The sequence below is a fragment of the Psittacula echo genome (assembly GCF_963264785.1).
Source record: "Psittacula echo genome assembly, chromosome: 2".
NCBI lineage: Eukaryota > Metazoa > Chordata > Aves > Psittaciformes > Psittacidae > Psittacula > Psittacula echo.
This window is the reverse complement of record NC_137737.1, coordinates 155,937,560-155,954,481: the sequence shown is the minus strand read 5'-3', so window position 1 is coordinate 155,954,481 and position 16,922 is coordinate 155,937,560. Positions and strand designations below refer to the sequence as shown.

Genomic DNA, 16,922 nt, shown 5'->3' with positions numbered 1-16,922 from the left:
GGAACTGGATGATCTTAAGGTCCTTTCCAACCCTAACTATTCTATGATTTTATGATTCTATGATCCTCCTAAGTCTTGTCCTTAAGGGCTTTCACCATTTTGGTCGCCCTCCTCTGGACGCAGTCTATTAGTTTGGTGTCCTTATACTGAGGTGCCCAAAACTGCTCTCCTTGGTGACATGCCTGTATGTATAATTTTTCCCCAAACCCAAAAGATCATCTTCAGGGTCAGCCTTCAGGTGCAAAGGTGAGCCTTCAGCAGCAAAAAGGGGTAGGGCTGTGACTGGGGGAGATCAGCGATGGAGGTGGTACGCATATGATGGATCACTGTTGCGTATAGGGGCAGAATTCCATGTTGATGTCTTGGCATCAGAAGTGCCTGTGAGTGAGGAGGAAGTAGCCAGAGCCATGAGGATGCAAGTGCTTGCAATGCTAATTGCCATCTATACTCCTGAAAAAGAGGGGAAAGAATGTGGAATGAAACCCTTCCTAGACAGGAGAACACCTGAAAGAAAGGATTCACATGGCTCCTGTTTGTTTGCCTGCTGTGCTATAATGGCTGCATGAGCATGAATTCTTATTTTCCACTCTGGCTGTGACAGTTTTATGTCTCCTTCATTTTTATGGGTATGGGCCAGTGCTAGGAAACTGGATCAGAGATAGTGAATGTCTAACAACTGCAGCCTGTGCAATTGTTGCTGTGCATGTGTTGTGGACTGCTCTCTATCGTAAGGCTCACATCCTAAATGTTGGTAGAATGAAGTTACCTCACCTTTGAAAAGATTGAGATGACAAGATGAAAATCATCCCTTTATTATATCAGTGCTTTCCAGCTATGCTGGTGCCTAATACCTGCAGGATCATGCTGTTGCCAAGTTGTGTGTAGGGCAGTAATGTCAGGTCTGAGGCATTTGTTAGAGGGCAAATCCTGTGCTTTTCCAGGAGGCCAGCAGACACTGGCCTTGCTTCTCCAGGCCATTACCACAGGTACATCACTAAGTTAAAGCTGAAATGGTGTTTGTATTAGAATACATGCCATGCCAAGCACATCTTTAGTGGCAAACCAAAAGATAACAGCAGCTGTGGCTAAAAACCTAATTCATGTTGATGTGAGGTCTTGTGTGACTTTGAAAGCCAGGAAATTCACTGTGTCATGGTTCAAGCAGCAGCTGAGGTTGTTCTGTGCAGACTTACTTAAATATCTCAGCCTGGTAGACAATGCTTTTTATGTACAGAAACGTGTATTCACACGCCAAGTAATGGTGCTCAGACAGAAAAACAAGACAATAAAATAATGCATCTTCAGATGCTCTTGTGAACTGCTCGCAAGTGGGTTTCCTGGGTAGGTGTGATTCAGCTGCCAGTGCTCTGTTCTGATTCTTTACTTTCCACTGTTGACTGTCATCTTTCAACCCTGGTAGTGTGTCCTGGTTTCAGCTGGGATAGAGTTAATTTTATTCCTAGTAGCTGGTGCAGTGCTGCGTTTTGGCTTTAGCATAAGAACAATGCTGATAATATACCGATGTTTTAGTTGTTGCTAAGTAATGTTTACCCTGAACAAAGACTTCTCAGTCTCATGCTCTGACAGTGAGGAGGGACATGGGAAACCGGGAGGAAGCAGAGACAGGACACCTGACCCAAACCAGCCAAAGAGGTATTCCATACCACAGCACATCATGCCCAGTGTAGAAATTGGGGGGTGTTACCCAGAAGGTTATCTCTGGGTAAGATAATATCGGAAGACCGATCTCTGCTTGGGTCAGGCAGGGTATCGGTCAGCAGGTGGGGAGCAATTGTATTGTGCATCACTTGGGGGTTTCTTGTCTATTTTCCTTGGGGTTTACACCCTCCAACCCTTTTCATTACTATTATATTTTACTTTATTTCAAATACCAAACTGTTCTTATCTCAACCCATAGGTTTTCCCTTTTTTCCAGTTCTCCTCGTCATCCCACCATGGTGGGGGGCAGCAGTGAGTGACTGCATGGTACATACTTGCTGGCTGGGGTTAAACCATGACATAGTGTTTAATCCCTGTGGCATTAGATGTAGTCTGTCATATTTCTGCTCACAAATCTGTGTTCCTTCACTGTGTGGTCATTCACTTGTTTTACATACCCATATGTTAATAAATCGATTATTATACATAGGCAAATATCCAATTCTATAATATGATCACTATGAAGGGCAATGTTTTGGCTTTATTCTGTAGCTTATTCAAATAGATATCAGATGGCCTTGTCCTGCAAGGGTTATAACTCAAATCTTCAAACCTCTGTTGATCCAAGAGGAGCAGGAGAGAAGTGATGGCAGAAGGAACACCTGCAGAGTGTTTTTGGACATGATTCAAGCAAGATGGGGTTTCAGTGACTTGACCGAAGTCAGAGAAATCACGTATGACAAGGAAGGTTCGGTAGAGCATGAGGTCTGCATTCCTGGGGCACAGCCATCCACATCATGAACCAGCCTGCCCTTCTAATGCCTCTGTGCAAAGTTTAACTTAGAGGCTTTCTAAAACTGACACCCATGTCTTGCAAAGTACAGAGTATTAAGCGCTGGTGGTGAGGCATCCTAAAGGTCAATGGTAGGGAGAAGTCTCTGCAGATGGAAGGTGCTTGGAAAAGTGATGACTTTGGAGAGAATATGATGAAAATCTGTCAAAATTTGAGAGGTATGGAGATATCAGTAGGAAAGTATTTCTCATTGTTCATTCTATTGTAAAAGCTAAGGGGAAGCAAATCAAACTAGCTCATGGCAAGTTTAAAAAGAACAAAATGAAGTTGCTTTTCATACAGTTGATATTCGAGCTCTTCAGAGCAGTCAGCTCTGGAGGTAACAAAAAGTGCTTACAAAAGTGCGTGTAAGTTAATTAAAGAGAGACATCTGTAAGCATGTAGTCAGTACAAAGACATTAACTGTGCTTCAGGATGTGAGTCTCTGCAAACTGTGATTGGTGATAGCGGGACAGTAGCCTAGAGAAGCCTCTCGTAGGGCCACTGCTGCTGCAATTGGGATAAAGGGCAGCTGGACCTTTGGACCTTTGTCCTGACTGCTGGTAGCTATTTGGACTTGATGATCTTAGAGGTCTTTTCCAACCTAGCTGATTCTATGATTCTTAGATTCCTAACACCCTCATTGCCCAGAAGGGGACAGAAGTTTCCATAGTCCACTCAGGTTGGGCCAACATTATCTATAGCTGTAGAAAAAGAGTAGAAAACAGAAGAAAAGTGTCATGAAACATTGGGTCAAGTGACCACTATTGTAATTTTCCACAGGAGCCAAATCTGTCGGATGACAAAGCTCTAACCAGGAGCACCCACCTTCAGCAGAGATGGTGAATGAAGGTTTCATTATGGTTTACACTGGGACTTCCCGGACTAATGTATTTCCAAGAGTATCCGAGCTTGCCCTTTGTGCTTTATCTGCTTCCCTTCGTGCTAATAATCACAGAACCAACTTTAGTTGATTAAGTCTATATTCTCCTAACAATGTTTTGGTTTTTTTTTTCTATGGTAATGACCTGCTCTGATAAAAATGGGGAAGGTTTATCGTAGGATTTCTAATGAGGGTAAAGCCTCAGATGTGGCTTGGCTTGTTAGAGATGCGGTGACTGCAAGACCAAGCATAGAAAAGAAAAGCAGGCAGGTAAAGGCTGCAGGAGATCAGGATTGAAACTTCACTCTAACAGGTTTGCTGGCTTTGGGCAAAGCAACCAGTCTTTGTTCCTGTAAAATGAAGCTGGAGAACCTCTTTCCCTCCAGGTTTTCTGTAACTTTTATGCTAGATCCTTCAAACAAAAGCTTTGCTTCCCCTTCTCTCACTCATCTTCCAAATGGAGTTATTGCCATTTTTAGGGCTTCTGGAAAAGCTGTGGAAATCTACCCCGTTAGACTCAGTCTATCCACACAGAGCCTTGTGCTCCCTGTCTTTGCCCTGAGCTGAATATAAGAAAGGTCTGACCTGAAATCCAGTCAACTTCTTTACACCAGTGCTAGTGCTGTCAGCAGGGCTTTCCAAATTAGCAGGAGCGCAGTGCCTCTGGATCGGGGCTGGTGAGCATCCAGTAACTTGGGGCACAAGAAATGAATGTAGTTCTGCCTGCAAAAGGTGCCTCAGGCAGAGCTGGAGTTGTCTGCTGTGTGCTGGATTGATAGCAAATGAAAGCTTTTGCTTGGGTGTTTTGAAGTGATGGATCTTGGGACTTGGTTGCAGGTGAGGCTCAGCCTGGAAGTGGTATTTCAGACACATGGAGCTAAAATAATGTTTGAGAGTGAGGTCCCTGAGTGTCAGGGTGCGCTGTAAGGGAGATGGAGCTGTGAGCAATACTGTGATTGGCAACGCAGGGACCTCCTAAGCCAAGGCTTATCCATAGCACCTCAGCAAGGGAGCAGGATGGGTCAGTGGTGGTGGCCAGGTTCAGCTGAGAGCCCAGAGCACCACACATGCCCTTTGATGAAATAAGTGTAACTCCAAGCCAGAAAAGTGGCTCTGAGTCAGGATTAGCAGAGCTTCAAGCTCAAGGTGAGAGCTTGAAAACAGCTTCAATACAAAGGAGGGGAACAATCATCTGAACTTCTAGAAGCAGGATGTGATCTCTTAGTCCTTAAATGATGTGAAGCCTGTGCTTGCATGAACCAAGAATTCATCCTTATTCCTGCAGCTTCCAAATCAGACTGATACTGGCTCCAAAAGATGTGTGTTGCCTTTTCACTACTGAAGCTTTAAGCCTGGTGCCGGGAAAGTGATCCAGTGAAGTTATAGGCCTTGTTTGGGCTACTGTGGTGTTCAGACACTGTCACTAAGTCCCGAAACTCTTAAATGCCACCCAGTCTGGTGAGCTGAAGGATGTCTCCAAGAGCCTAAGGAAGGAGCAGGCAGCAGGAGATTTTGCGCAACACCATCCAGGATGGCGGGCCCTGATTGTTCAGTGAGCACACATTGATAGTAAGAAGAGGGGGAAACAACTCCAAGCTTAGAGATACTATTGAGATACTATTGAGTTTTACATCTGAAAACAAAACAAAACCCCAAATGCCCACAAATTTGTGTTCCTTGGAGACAGTGGCTACGGAAACATTGCCTCCTTGGGGCTTGGTTCTTAGCACTTAGATCTTCTTACTTCGTTGCTGAATAGAAGAATAATGTGAACATAGCTCAAACTCACCTGGCAATGAAAAGTGGAAGTGCAATATCTGCAGGTTTTTAGTTCTGATTGTGCTGGGAATCATCTCTCTCAGGAGCAATTCTTATCTACTGACTTAAGCTGGTTAAGGCCACTCAGCACTTAACCTCTCAGTCCAGCACTTGAACATCTATATAATAACACCTCATCAGCTTTATAAAGCTGTTATGCAGCTCACTGGAGTAATTTGTATCTGTGGTATCTTTAATGGTATCTTTAATTAAAAGGTGAAGTGTAGTAGTATTAGTATCTGCCTTACTACTCAGAGTATGTTCTGAATCCTCTTGTGTATGCAGGTAATTTTTGTCTGTGTGTTGAGTATTTTTGGGTCTTCTTAACTGTAGTTAAAATATGTTCTGCACAGTTAAATAACCTTGGTTTGACGGAGTTCTTTCTTCTTAACAATAAATTAAAGGTTTTTAGATCAATTCGGTGGTTTTCTGTGGCCCAGGATAACAGCTGCAGATTGTAATAAACAGCTCGAAACCAGATCGCATCCTAATTGGGCATCGTGACAGCTCAATTCTCAGCAGTGCAAGAATACTAGCAACTTGGGGTTTTTTCCATATATAAACTCAGAAAACATTACTCTTCTCAGCATTGGTCCCTGGCTGGCAGGTGCATTGCTGGTATATAATGACATCTACTGGCAACCACAAGTTTGCAAAGTGTCCAGCACTTGTTTCTTTAGACAAGTTCTCTGCCAAGATCCACTGGCAGTGTGGAAAGGAAGCATGAGAGAAAATATTGCCAACTTCGTGCTACTTCTGATAGAGCTTTGGGGTGGCAAAACAGATTGCCTTGATTCTGTCATTGATAACTGTTGTTTGGATGCGGGATGCTCCTGAGAGCGTTATTGTAGTGGATAGGTATGGATTAGCTGCCTGTTACGTAGAAAATGGAAAAGCTTTCCTAATAGTCTGGAAGTGGATCTCGTAGCCTAAAGAATCACAGGAAGTTGAAGCATTACACTAAGCAAATTGCTAACACCAGTCTATCAAAGGCATTTGAAGAGTTCCCTGCTCCTCTTCCTGGTACATGTTTTCACATCCATCTAGTTAAGTAGCCAGATTTTCCCCTTTTCACTGTTCAAAGTTGTTGCCAGGCTGAGTTAAAGGCTGAGAAAATGCAGGTGCCTTGTCCATGGGCTCTCTGAAGGTGCAGGTGAGCCCATGACACACCATGTTTCACGATGTTCTTTTCTAGCCCAAGTACAACCCTGGACATCTTTAATTTCCCCTTTAGGGTGTCTCATCCTTTTTCTTAAGCTCTACTTGGAGATTTTTATGTCTCTCAAGTCCTGTTTTCTCCAGCTCTGCCAGAAAGATATTGATTTGTGTCTCAGACCCTGCTGGGTAATGAACATACACATAGTAGCAAGTGACAGATGAGAAAAACGTGGGGTATTTTTCGTGGTAAATGTTTGTTTTCCTGGTGCAATGGTGCGTGGACCATTAGTGGTTGTTGTTTCAAGAGAATCTAATACATCTGGTGGTTTGAGTGGGTTTGGGGCTCTGAAGACTTGTTTTGTCTTTCAGGCTCTGTAGAATTTGCTACACAAGGGATATTGGCCTTAGCTTTTCCCCTTCTTTTACCTCAAGTAAAATGGGAAGAATGAGCATGATCTCTGTAATACACTCTGAGATGAAAAAGACCTGGAGAGCAGCATCATGTTATAAACTAATGTGCCTCATTGGACCAAAACAAGTTATAATTTTAGGAAAGATTTGACTGAGGAGCAGTATCAGGTGTTTGGCAGTCAACAGAGATGCATCACTGCAGGTTGCAAGTAGGTGGTGATAAAACTTCAGGCAAGATGCTGTCTCCAGTTTGGGAATGATGTTTAGAGAGTGATGTGGAGAGATGTTGCTCAATGCAGAGAGCAGTGAGAAGAATGATCAGTGATTTTGCAGATTTAACCAGCAGGGAAGATTGAAAGAAATGAGCTCTGCAAGGAGTGGAGAAATCATGGACTGGATGATGTGGATGGTTTTCTTGAGGAAAAGCTTTCTACGTACTTCCATAAGGCATCAGAATGAGGTAGGTAAGGGCTGAATGTGGAATATCGTGAGCAGCAGATGTTTAAGAGCAGATTGGTACTGGAGTTTGGAGTGCTCTGACACAGAACTCCTCTGCCATAATGTGCTTTTCTTGGAACTACTGAAATTGAGGGATGTGTGGAGACTGCATCAGGAGCTTCTCAGAGCAAAGCGGAAGGAGCTAACAGGTTTTTCTTGCAAGGCAAAATATCAACCAGTACGTGGCAAATCATCCACAGCAACAAAACTATTTTATGTGCTATTTATAGATGTAAAGACATAAATTAATCAGTGTCATGATACATGACTGAGTTATTTTTCTACTTCAATGAATGCTTCCCCTGTAGCAGTTGGCAAGCAGTTTGTCTGGTCCTGAACAGGGGCAGATGATCAGGGAGCATCAGCTTGTACTTCGAGACAAGGAAGTTTTTGGAGAAAAGCTGTCATGTTTTTCACATTTCAAAGTGTCTGACAAATGCATCTTTAATTGAGAAACCTCTTGCCCCAACCACGCAAACAAGAAAAATTGCAATTCCAGTAATTACTGGTCCTGCTTCTGTGAATCCAGCCTGTTGTAGTGCAGTTTATTTCTCAGGTTATTCCTCTGTGTAGTTGTGGGACTATGGTACCAACTGATTCCAGTTATCTTTTACCTCCTGTTGATTATGTTTAATCATAATTAGGTCTTCAGACCATTTGCTGTTTCTTAATTTGAACATTTCAGAAACTGATTGAGCTCTTCTAGCTGTTGAACAAATTCCAAGCTTGTATCCCTTGTATTCTTCTGTGCCTTCCTTGTTGCAGAGGTAGATGTTTTCTTCAAGTAAGTACTCCAGTTGAGGCAGGCTTGATTATAGATGAGCCAGCAGTTAAATAGTTTTCAAAGGTGTCTGGCCACCCCAGTCCTTCAGCAATTCCTTAGGTAGTAAGTGGAGTGTTGCAGCAGGGATGTAGCTAATATGAAGCTGATGAACAGGATCTTGGATGCTAATGACATCTTTGAAGTCTTAAGGATATATCCAGGCTATTTGAACTCTACGGTGACTTTGATCAAGGTATACCTGTGTACCAAATCAGTAAACTCTGATTCATCTTCTTTCCTGCAGTGCCAAGCTTATGGGTGACCCTGTGTCAGATTATCTGCTACATAGCTGTAATTCTACATATTTTGGTGCAAAGGTTCTTCATAGAAAGACCTCTGTTGGTATCCATGAAAAATGATGCACCTGCTCTCACCAGAAGAGCAATAATGAGGATCGTATGATGAAAGGTCAGAAAGACCCTTCTGGTCTCATGGTAGTGCCCATGATGGTCATAATAAGATTTAATGGTTCAGAGACACCCCTTAAAGACAAAGTGAACTCTCTTAAATTTCTCATAGGGAAGTACCTTTTGAGATCAATTGACTTCTATACAATGAATTGAATAAAATCTTTGATACATTTGCAATACAAAAAAGGTGGTAATTTTCATTTAACCAGCTGGGTTTCCTGATAGACGAACCAAATTTCTGACTTCCACTGACTCCTCTGTATCATTTGCACTTGAACTTTCTGTTTATTACATCAGAATATGATACAGATACCAAGCAGAGACAATTTTCTTCATTTCTTAGAATAAACTAAAATGAACTCCAACTTGAGATGAATGTCTCATTTCTTGTGGAAACAGAAGATAATGCTGGTTTGGTGCGAAATTTGCCAGGATATTAATAGGGTTTTAGCATCATTAAGCTAATAGAACCCTGTATCTTTGAGAATGGCAGTCATTTGTGCTGCCTGTCTGGTCAGGAGCTTTTGAAGATAGAGCTGGGTGACTTATATCCACTGCAGCTCTGCCTCTCAGTTAATTTACAGATCATCCCTGGCTTTTAATGAAGCCTTTGTCACTCTGAAAAATAAGACAAAAACCCCAAACTTATAATATTTGTCAAATAAATGTTTATTTTTCATGGCTGCTAGAGACAAAGTTGTGCAATCTTTCATTTCAGCCTCCTTAAGCTCCTGAATAGAAAAACCTGGAAAAGGAAGATATTACATCCTTCCAGACAATGCAGTCTCTTGGAAGTGTTCTCAGACACTGAGCCTGAAGATCACATTCAAGTGGAGACATCTCTTTTGCCCTCCTCTCCTTTTCTCGTCAAACAGCAAACAGTTTAGTGTGTAACCGTGGATCAGCAGTAGATCGCTTACTCATGGTCTTCTGGTTCATTCTTTGTGAATGTCAGGTTTCCAACTTAAAAGCAGGCCAAAGAGCCAGGAGCAGGAATGAATAAACTTCTTAAGCACTGACCTAGGATAGAAGCAATCTGGAGTTAGTTTCTCTCTGTCTTTGTCCTAGACTCTGTGACCTTCCATATGTCTTCTGCTCTGTTACACCTCTGACTCATCAACCTCATGAGATGAAAGCAATATTACAGTTGCTATAACTTCCTTCTTATTTCACGGGGATGCTGTGATGTTAATTAGCAAAGGACAGAGGGGTCTGTTAATGATGAAGGGGTAACACTGCATGGTTCCATTTTGCTTCTGTTTCCATTTCATCTTACTCATTTCATTCTGTTTCTCTTCATCACTTTCTATTTTGTCTCCTACCATTGGTATAGATCCCCCAGTTTACACAGTTGTCAATATGCTGAGTAGGTGATTCATGGGGTTCTGCTTGGCAGGTTTCTGAAGGTCTCCCAAAGACACCTTTATTGATATTTTGTGTCAGGGTTAGAAGTATTGTATTTAATTTTAGAATTAGAAAAAGTGGCACTTTTGTGATAGATGTGGACCAGTTTGGAAGACAAAATAAATGTATAAAACTGACCTTAGAATGATCCATCTTCTGTCTGCTCTGTACTCTGAAGGAAAAGTCCAGTGATTTACTTGAATTTGACAGGCTAATGGGAATTTAATCATGTGTTTTGGACTGATTTCCCCCTATTATTTCCTTGTTTAGTTTGCTCTCATTTCCATTAACATGGGCCACAACCCATAGTTTGAAATGAAATATCTGATTATAGGCCACAGCTGTTCTTTAGTTGAAAGAAATATTTGTAAACTTGGCAGCTACTTGAGGAGCTGCAAGTGGAGGAGTGGAGGAGAGAAAAGCACTTAAACTTGAGTGGATTGCTTAAAAACATCAATGAGGGATTGTTCCTTTGTGTGCTTCTGATGGCTCTCTAGGATCAGGTCATACTGATGTCTTCTATCTCTATCTTTTTGCATACCTGACTATCCATTCCTTCTCTATTTTAGGTCTCTTTCTTCTCAGAGAAATTCGTCTATGAGACTGGATATGGTTAAATTCCTGTATTAGTTGCTCCTACTCTGATGAAACACATCATCTAGCAATTAAGGTTATCTACTTTGTCATTTCAGAGTTATGTCCACTCAGCCAAGTGAGGCTTTACATAGGATGTAGTTATAATGCTCACAGACAATATATATATAATGCTCAGATGATTCTATGAAGATCACTGTACCCAAGCAAGGTGAATTGTTGGATGGTATGCAACAAATTAAGCTATATGTGCATATAGTGAGCATGTAAAGGAAGGTTTGTTTAAAAACAAGCCAACCTTTATGGCTGCGGAGGGATCACTAATCTAGAGCAGACATGATCTAGTAAATCCCTGTGTTGCTGGTATACCAGGAAGACATTCTTGTTCAAATGTAGGAATGGATAACCCTGCCAATGCAAACTAATAGAGGAACCTATGTGGGTGTTTCCATACTTCACCATCTCACCTCTCTGTTTTTAATAGATGATATGCTTGAAACCAAGGGGAGTATCTTCATTCTTTGTCACCCCAGTATTCTGCCTGCAGCAGCTGAGTTGCCTGTGCTATAAATTTTCTCATAATGTGGTATTTCCTTTTGTCCATTGGGTCTGGACAAACCATGTACCCATGTAAACCTTGCTTTAAGACCCCCCCAGAAGGACAGAAATAGTGTTTGGTCCTTGCTTTGTGTCTATTGTGTAGCTCTGAACACTTCCTTTAGAAAGCTAATTCAAAATTCTATCATTTTTGTTGAATTCTTCTTTAACATTTTTTGTTTTCATATGGCTCAGAAAACCTTTTGCTTGCAGAATTTATACCAACTCTTTGAAGGGAGAAAGAGGGAGTTTTCAGAGTGATTTGTTTGGCGCTACATTCTCAGTATTCAGTATTTTGGCATTTTCCTAAGCCAGCTGCCGTATTTGTTAATGCATTTTCTCACAGATACCACTACCTACACATTTGAGTTTTTGTCCACAAAACTATTGACCAAGCAAGCAATAGGTCACCTATTTAAAATGTAAAACTACTCCAGAAAATGTGAGCTAACTCTAAGGTATGCTGCCTTGGAAGCTATACTCTGTTCCCTTCCTTACCAGGTTCTTCTGGTTTTGCTGCTCCTTCCCATTTCCCTGCTCCTTCTTATCTTCTTGTTCTGGTCTAGATGTTTCTCCAGAAAGGGACAACTTTTGAAGTTCAAACATCCATAAAGTAGATGAGTGGCAGTAGAAATGCATGGCATAAACAGGTAGGTTTACCTGTCTGCGCCAGATTCTCATAGAGTTGAAGCTGGGAGTGCAGCCAGCCTGGTGGGATATCATATTATTTTTATCCCTTTCAGTAGCACAGCCAGCTTTGGCCTTGATGCAAGGAATGTGATGGGCTTATCTTCCCCAGTGCTGCTAAAGCCTACCTGTTTTCCCAGTGTGGTGCCTGGATCCTTTTTCATGCTGTGTCTTCTTGGCAGCTGTTTCATCAGCCTGTGCTCTCTGCTGTTGCTTTATTATATTTACACATTACTTGCAATTTTAAACTGAGCTTTGGGGCATAGTGATTGTCACTTAATATTTATTCATATAGTGTCCAGCAGAGTGACCAAATCCCGGAACAAATGAGGCATTGCTGTAATTCAAGTGAATAATGATAGAATAACTACTGAAAAGTGGCATTTATAGACACGTACAGCTGCCTGTGCACTATGTAACCTCTGTATGCTGACAGTCTGTGTCAGTATATGGCTTCATTGCTTGCAGTACCTGCCTGCCCTCTCTTGCTCAGCAGCATCTTCTTCCATGTGACTGACTGCCCTTCACAGCTATATTGCAAGAGATGTCCTCTGGTTGCTTTAGATCAGATGGCAGTTTGACAAGTATTTTGGCAATGATGAATTAATGTCTAGCTAACTTTGGTGGAAATGTTTGATTAAAGGCCACTGGTTGTGCAGCACAGAGGATGAAACTAAATTTAAGTGGCTGGCTTTCCAGTGGATAAGGAAAAGATAAGTTGCTCATGAGCTTGCAAAAGAAAAGTACTTGGGAAAATCTGTTGCCTTCCTTTTGAGCCCAATTGCTGAAGCTGTAACCTTTCCAACAAGAGCTTTTTATGAGAGCAAGTAGTGATAAGACAAGGGGTAATGGCTTTAACTGAAAAAGGGTAGGTTTAGATTAGATATAAGGAAGAAATTCTTTACTGTGAGGGTGGTGAGACACTGGAACAGGTTACCCACAGAAGCTGTGGCTGCCCCATCCCTGGCACTGTTCAACGTCAGGTTGGACAGGGCTTGGAGCAACCTGATCTACTGGAAGGTGTCCCTGCCCATGGCAGGGGGTTGGAACTGGATGAGCTTTAAGGTCCGTTCCAACCCAAACCATTCATGATTCTCTGGTAGCTCCTCTTGAACAATGTTATTTCAGGCCCCTGTGATTTATTCTTCAGCCACTTTTGTCATTTTCTTACTGCAACTTTCCCTGCCTTTAGAAAGTGGTTTCCAGGATATATGCACCGGCAGACCCCTCAATCCACAAGTGTTGGAGGGAGAGAGGCAAGTTCTGCTAACCCAACTGACCTAATTGGCTGGGCTATAGGAAGGAAACAGATATCTTTTGGCTATGCCAGCACTTCCTTAGGCCTTAGCAGCACACTGAGTACAATGCTTGGGATTTTACCTGATTAAAAAGATCTGGTGGACAAGTGAAAGAAAATGTGATTTTTCTGCAAATGCAGTTCATGAAGTTGGTTAGTGAAAAAGAAGAAGGTATTTGCTTAGTGATGTGGATTGCTCTGGCAGCATGACTCCATTCCAGTCAGCAGCATTGTCAGTGGGGTTGTAGTGGCTGGCTGTGAGTTAAGGGTGCAAGCTGTTGGTTGCTTTCCCATCCCTGCCTGTCACAGATACTTTAGCACTCTGCAAGCACAGCAGCACCGACGCTTTTCTGCTTCCTGCTCTCTTCCACCGCTCACTCCTGTAGGTTTCTCAGCTTACTTTGTGAGTGTGTTCTGACATAGGCAACGCAATCTCTTTTTGTGCATCTATTAAGTTTCAAACATCTGCTGAACCTATCCTTAGCCTGAAAGGTCTTATCTGCTTAGTGAGGAATAGAAAGCAGCTGTCTGCGTATAATGGGAATTCAAGAGAAGGGACAGAAGTAGCAGCCCTTTCCACTCTGTAGTCAGGTGGAGTTCAATGGTGGTTCCCCATAGGACATTAATCCTGTCTCTACGGTCTTGGTTGCTTCTGTGCAGTTTTCTCCTTGGGTGGGAACAAATAAAGCTGATGTATACTCAGAGATTTCCCCTGCAAGCTGGCAAAACCCTCTAGCTTCATTTCCAGTAAAGGGTCAGCTCTGTCCCTTGCCGGCTGACGTTTGGTATGCGATGCTTCAGTTTATGCAGCAAGAGAGAGGCAGTGGCAATAGACACAAATGAAGAAAAAGCCTTTATTGAGCTCGTTGGAGTGCTGACTGGATCATATATTCCCTGAGCATGGTGCATCCCTGAAGCTTTTCTTCGCTGCTTGGTAATCCTGGTCCAAGGGTCGCAGTTAAGACTGACCAGCTGTCTATGGCATGTATGGTCACCAAAAGGGAGAGTCAAAGTGCCTTCCTTCAAATGCCCATGTAGTCTCTTGGTTCTGAGAGCCAAGAGATCTGCTCTGGGCTTCCCATCCTCATAGGCAGCTGCTTGAGATCTGTTAAAAGTCAAAAGGACAAAATTGCGCTGCTTTAGTTAATAAATAATGAATGCAACAGGAAAAGCACTTTTCCTGGGGTGCTATTGTCTTAGGAGGTAAGTAACATCTGGGAAGAAGAGTAACCTTATTTTGAGAGATTTTGAACTCCAAATTGGATAAACCCTGCACAACTTGGTCTGACTTCAATGTCGATGGTGTTTTGAGCGGGAGGTTGGACTAGAAACAGTATGAGGTCTTACGAACATAGTGCCTCAACCTTGCTGACTGCTATGATTAATTTGTGCAGCTGTGCCAAGGAGTTGGCACTTCATGGAGAATAAAAGGAAAAAGTTAAGCAAGTTCCTTTACTTTGCATAGAAAAGACACATTTTTTTCTTCTACCTACCCTACCTATTTTGTCATGGAACAGCAATTCCTTCAAGTTATATCAGCTCCTTAGAGCAAATGATTTCCTTAAAACTGACATTTGCTTTTTGATGGGCTTTCTATCCCACTAAGAAGCCATTCAAATACAGCAGATCTGACCTTCATGAAGGTGCAGTTAGCAAGAAACTTAGTGGTAAAAGTATCCAGTGACCTTAATTCACATATACAGCACAGATACTTTTATCATTTATTAATATACATATATACCAAATATACCTGTAAATAAATAAGGCCAGATTTTTTCACTCTGACATTGGAACCTTGCCCTAGGAGTCCATCCATCTAAATCTGCTGGACTACTTCTGTGGGAAAAATATGTCACAAATAAGACTGAATGTGGCAGAATTTGACCTGAATTTATCTGCTCACGTTACATGAGGCAGTCTGTAGTATATAGGTAGTCCTCTGTAAGTATATACAGGCAACTATAAGTAACCTCTGTAAGTATATGCAGGTATGCATCAAGTGCTTAGTCATGTTACTGCTCTTTCTAAAGGATTCTTCTATGTTACTGGGTTTTTACAAAAGTAGATGGGGAAACACCTCTCAGTCACTTCAGTCTGCTTTGTAGCATGTCATTTGCCAGCAGTGCTAGTAGTTTTACATCCCACAAATGGATGTTTGCTTTTTCAGGTAGAAGAGACACTGGTAACCGTCCTTTAAAGGACTCATGACAACATCTCTTGTAAAATCCAGCCCTATTGATAAGATCTGGGTTGAGTGGATTCAAAGGTTATACTTTGGTGTAATGTGAGCAGGTAAAGGCGAAAGAATTCCACATTTGGGTTTTTCAGGAAATTCCCATGCCATTGGACATTTGCTGTGTCAGTATGTTGGCTGTGCCAAATTTCGAGTCCTCATTCTTTGAAATGAGGCAGCAAGAGAGTTTCTCAGTGAAAAGTTTCTATGCTTCAAATGATTTTATTTAACAAGGATAGGTCTCAAATCCTGTTCTCGGTAAAAGACTGGTTCTGGATGATGTTTACAAAAAGGTGGGGAGGAGGGGATGAGCCAGGGGAAGACACTGGAATGGAGAATTGAAAGTGGAGCTGTTTGAATATGAGTAAGTTACGGGTAATTGAGAACATCATTGTTACAACAAGGAGGAGAAGTTGGCCTCAGCTCTCAACAGCTTATAACTGTGCTATCCAAAATACACAAAGATACCAGAGAATGGTGTGGCATTTCACATGAGGTATTATTTTCATTGGTGGTGTAGGGTGAAGAAGGGCCCCCCGGCTTTCCTGGACTGAAAGGGGATAAAGGAGAAAAGGTAAGCCCAAGTCTTTATTCATTATACTGTGAAAAGTCCGAGTTTATAAAGCTATTGTGGAAGGCTTATGGAAACAGGCCCTTTTCTAAGTCTTTTGTTTTACCTCTGTGTTTTCTTGTTTTGTGTTAGCAAGATCAGGAACTTTGTGTAAACCTTGTAAAACTGTAATACAGAAGAGTGGAACAGAACAGAAGCTCAGTGCTAATGCCTCCACATAGAGAAATATTAGTGCTTCTTCAATACCATAAATAACTTTTGGATTGAGATGGCCTTAGCTGATATTGTGTCATCATCTTATCTGGGGGGGGGGGAAGAAAGAAAAATAAATTATCCTGCACTGAGCTTGCTCTGTCAAATAGCGTGTTAATGTCAGCAACAGCCCCTACAGGGACTGTAGGTAAATGTTTGCATTGAAATGGTTCTCCTCATTCCTTATTCATGTCTTGACGTGTTACTCATGACCTTCCACTTGTAACGGGTATCAATATTGTGCTGATGGTGATTCTGTTGTTATTACAGGGGTTCCTGGGCTCACCTGGCCCTCCCGGGAAGGATGGAGCAAAAGGAGAAGCCGTAAGCCTTTTTGTTCCTCCCCATGTAATCCCTGCCTTTCGGTGTGAGGCAGGCAGTGGAAATCAATCTGTATTGAGTGAAACATGTCTTGGGGATTTGTGTGGTCATTTTAGGAGCAGCAGAAACAAATGGCAGGAGGTTAATAGCCCCAGCACTCTCCCTCACACGTTTGCAGGAGTCTTATGGATTAGCCATCCTGATTTGCTCCCAGAGCAGCTCTGTTACCATTCATTAAGATGGAAAAGGGAGCAGTCGTGGCAGTCTGTGGCTTGGGGCCCACTCTTGCTGCTGTGCTGGTTAATAGCTCCAACTCCAGAGCATGGCCATTTGTTTTAAGTCTGGCAAAGAGTCATTGGCTGGTGGAGATGGCAGTGCTTCAGGGGACCAGCTTGTACTTCCACAGTGGACAGGAGTAAGAGAAGTAGGTGTCTTGGTCACAGAAGCAAGCACCTGAACTCCTCTTGTGCACTG

At 42.3% G+C, this 16,922-nt stretch overlaps 1 protein-coding gene across 1 annotated transcript in view; it reads left to right on the top strand.

Moving 5' to 3' along the window:
- The window catches only part of COL22A1 (collagen type XXII alpha 1 chain), a gene marked incomplete at both ends in the record, with an annotated part of 204,329 nt that overhangs the window by 81,105 nt on the left and 106,302 nt on the right, over positions 1 to 16,922 (top strand). The window contains 2 exons of the mRNA XM_080611527.1: positions 15,825 to 15,878; positions 16,398 to 16,451. Coding sequence (XP_080467653.1) covers positions 15,825 to 15,878; positions 16,398 to 16,451 — 108 coding nt within the window. The remainder of the gene's footprint in view (positions 1 to 15,824; positions 15,879 to 16,397; positions 16,452 to 16,922) is intronic.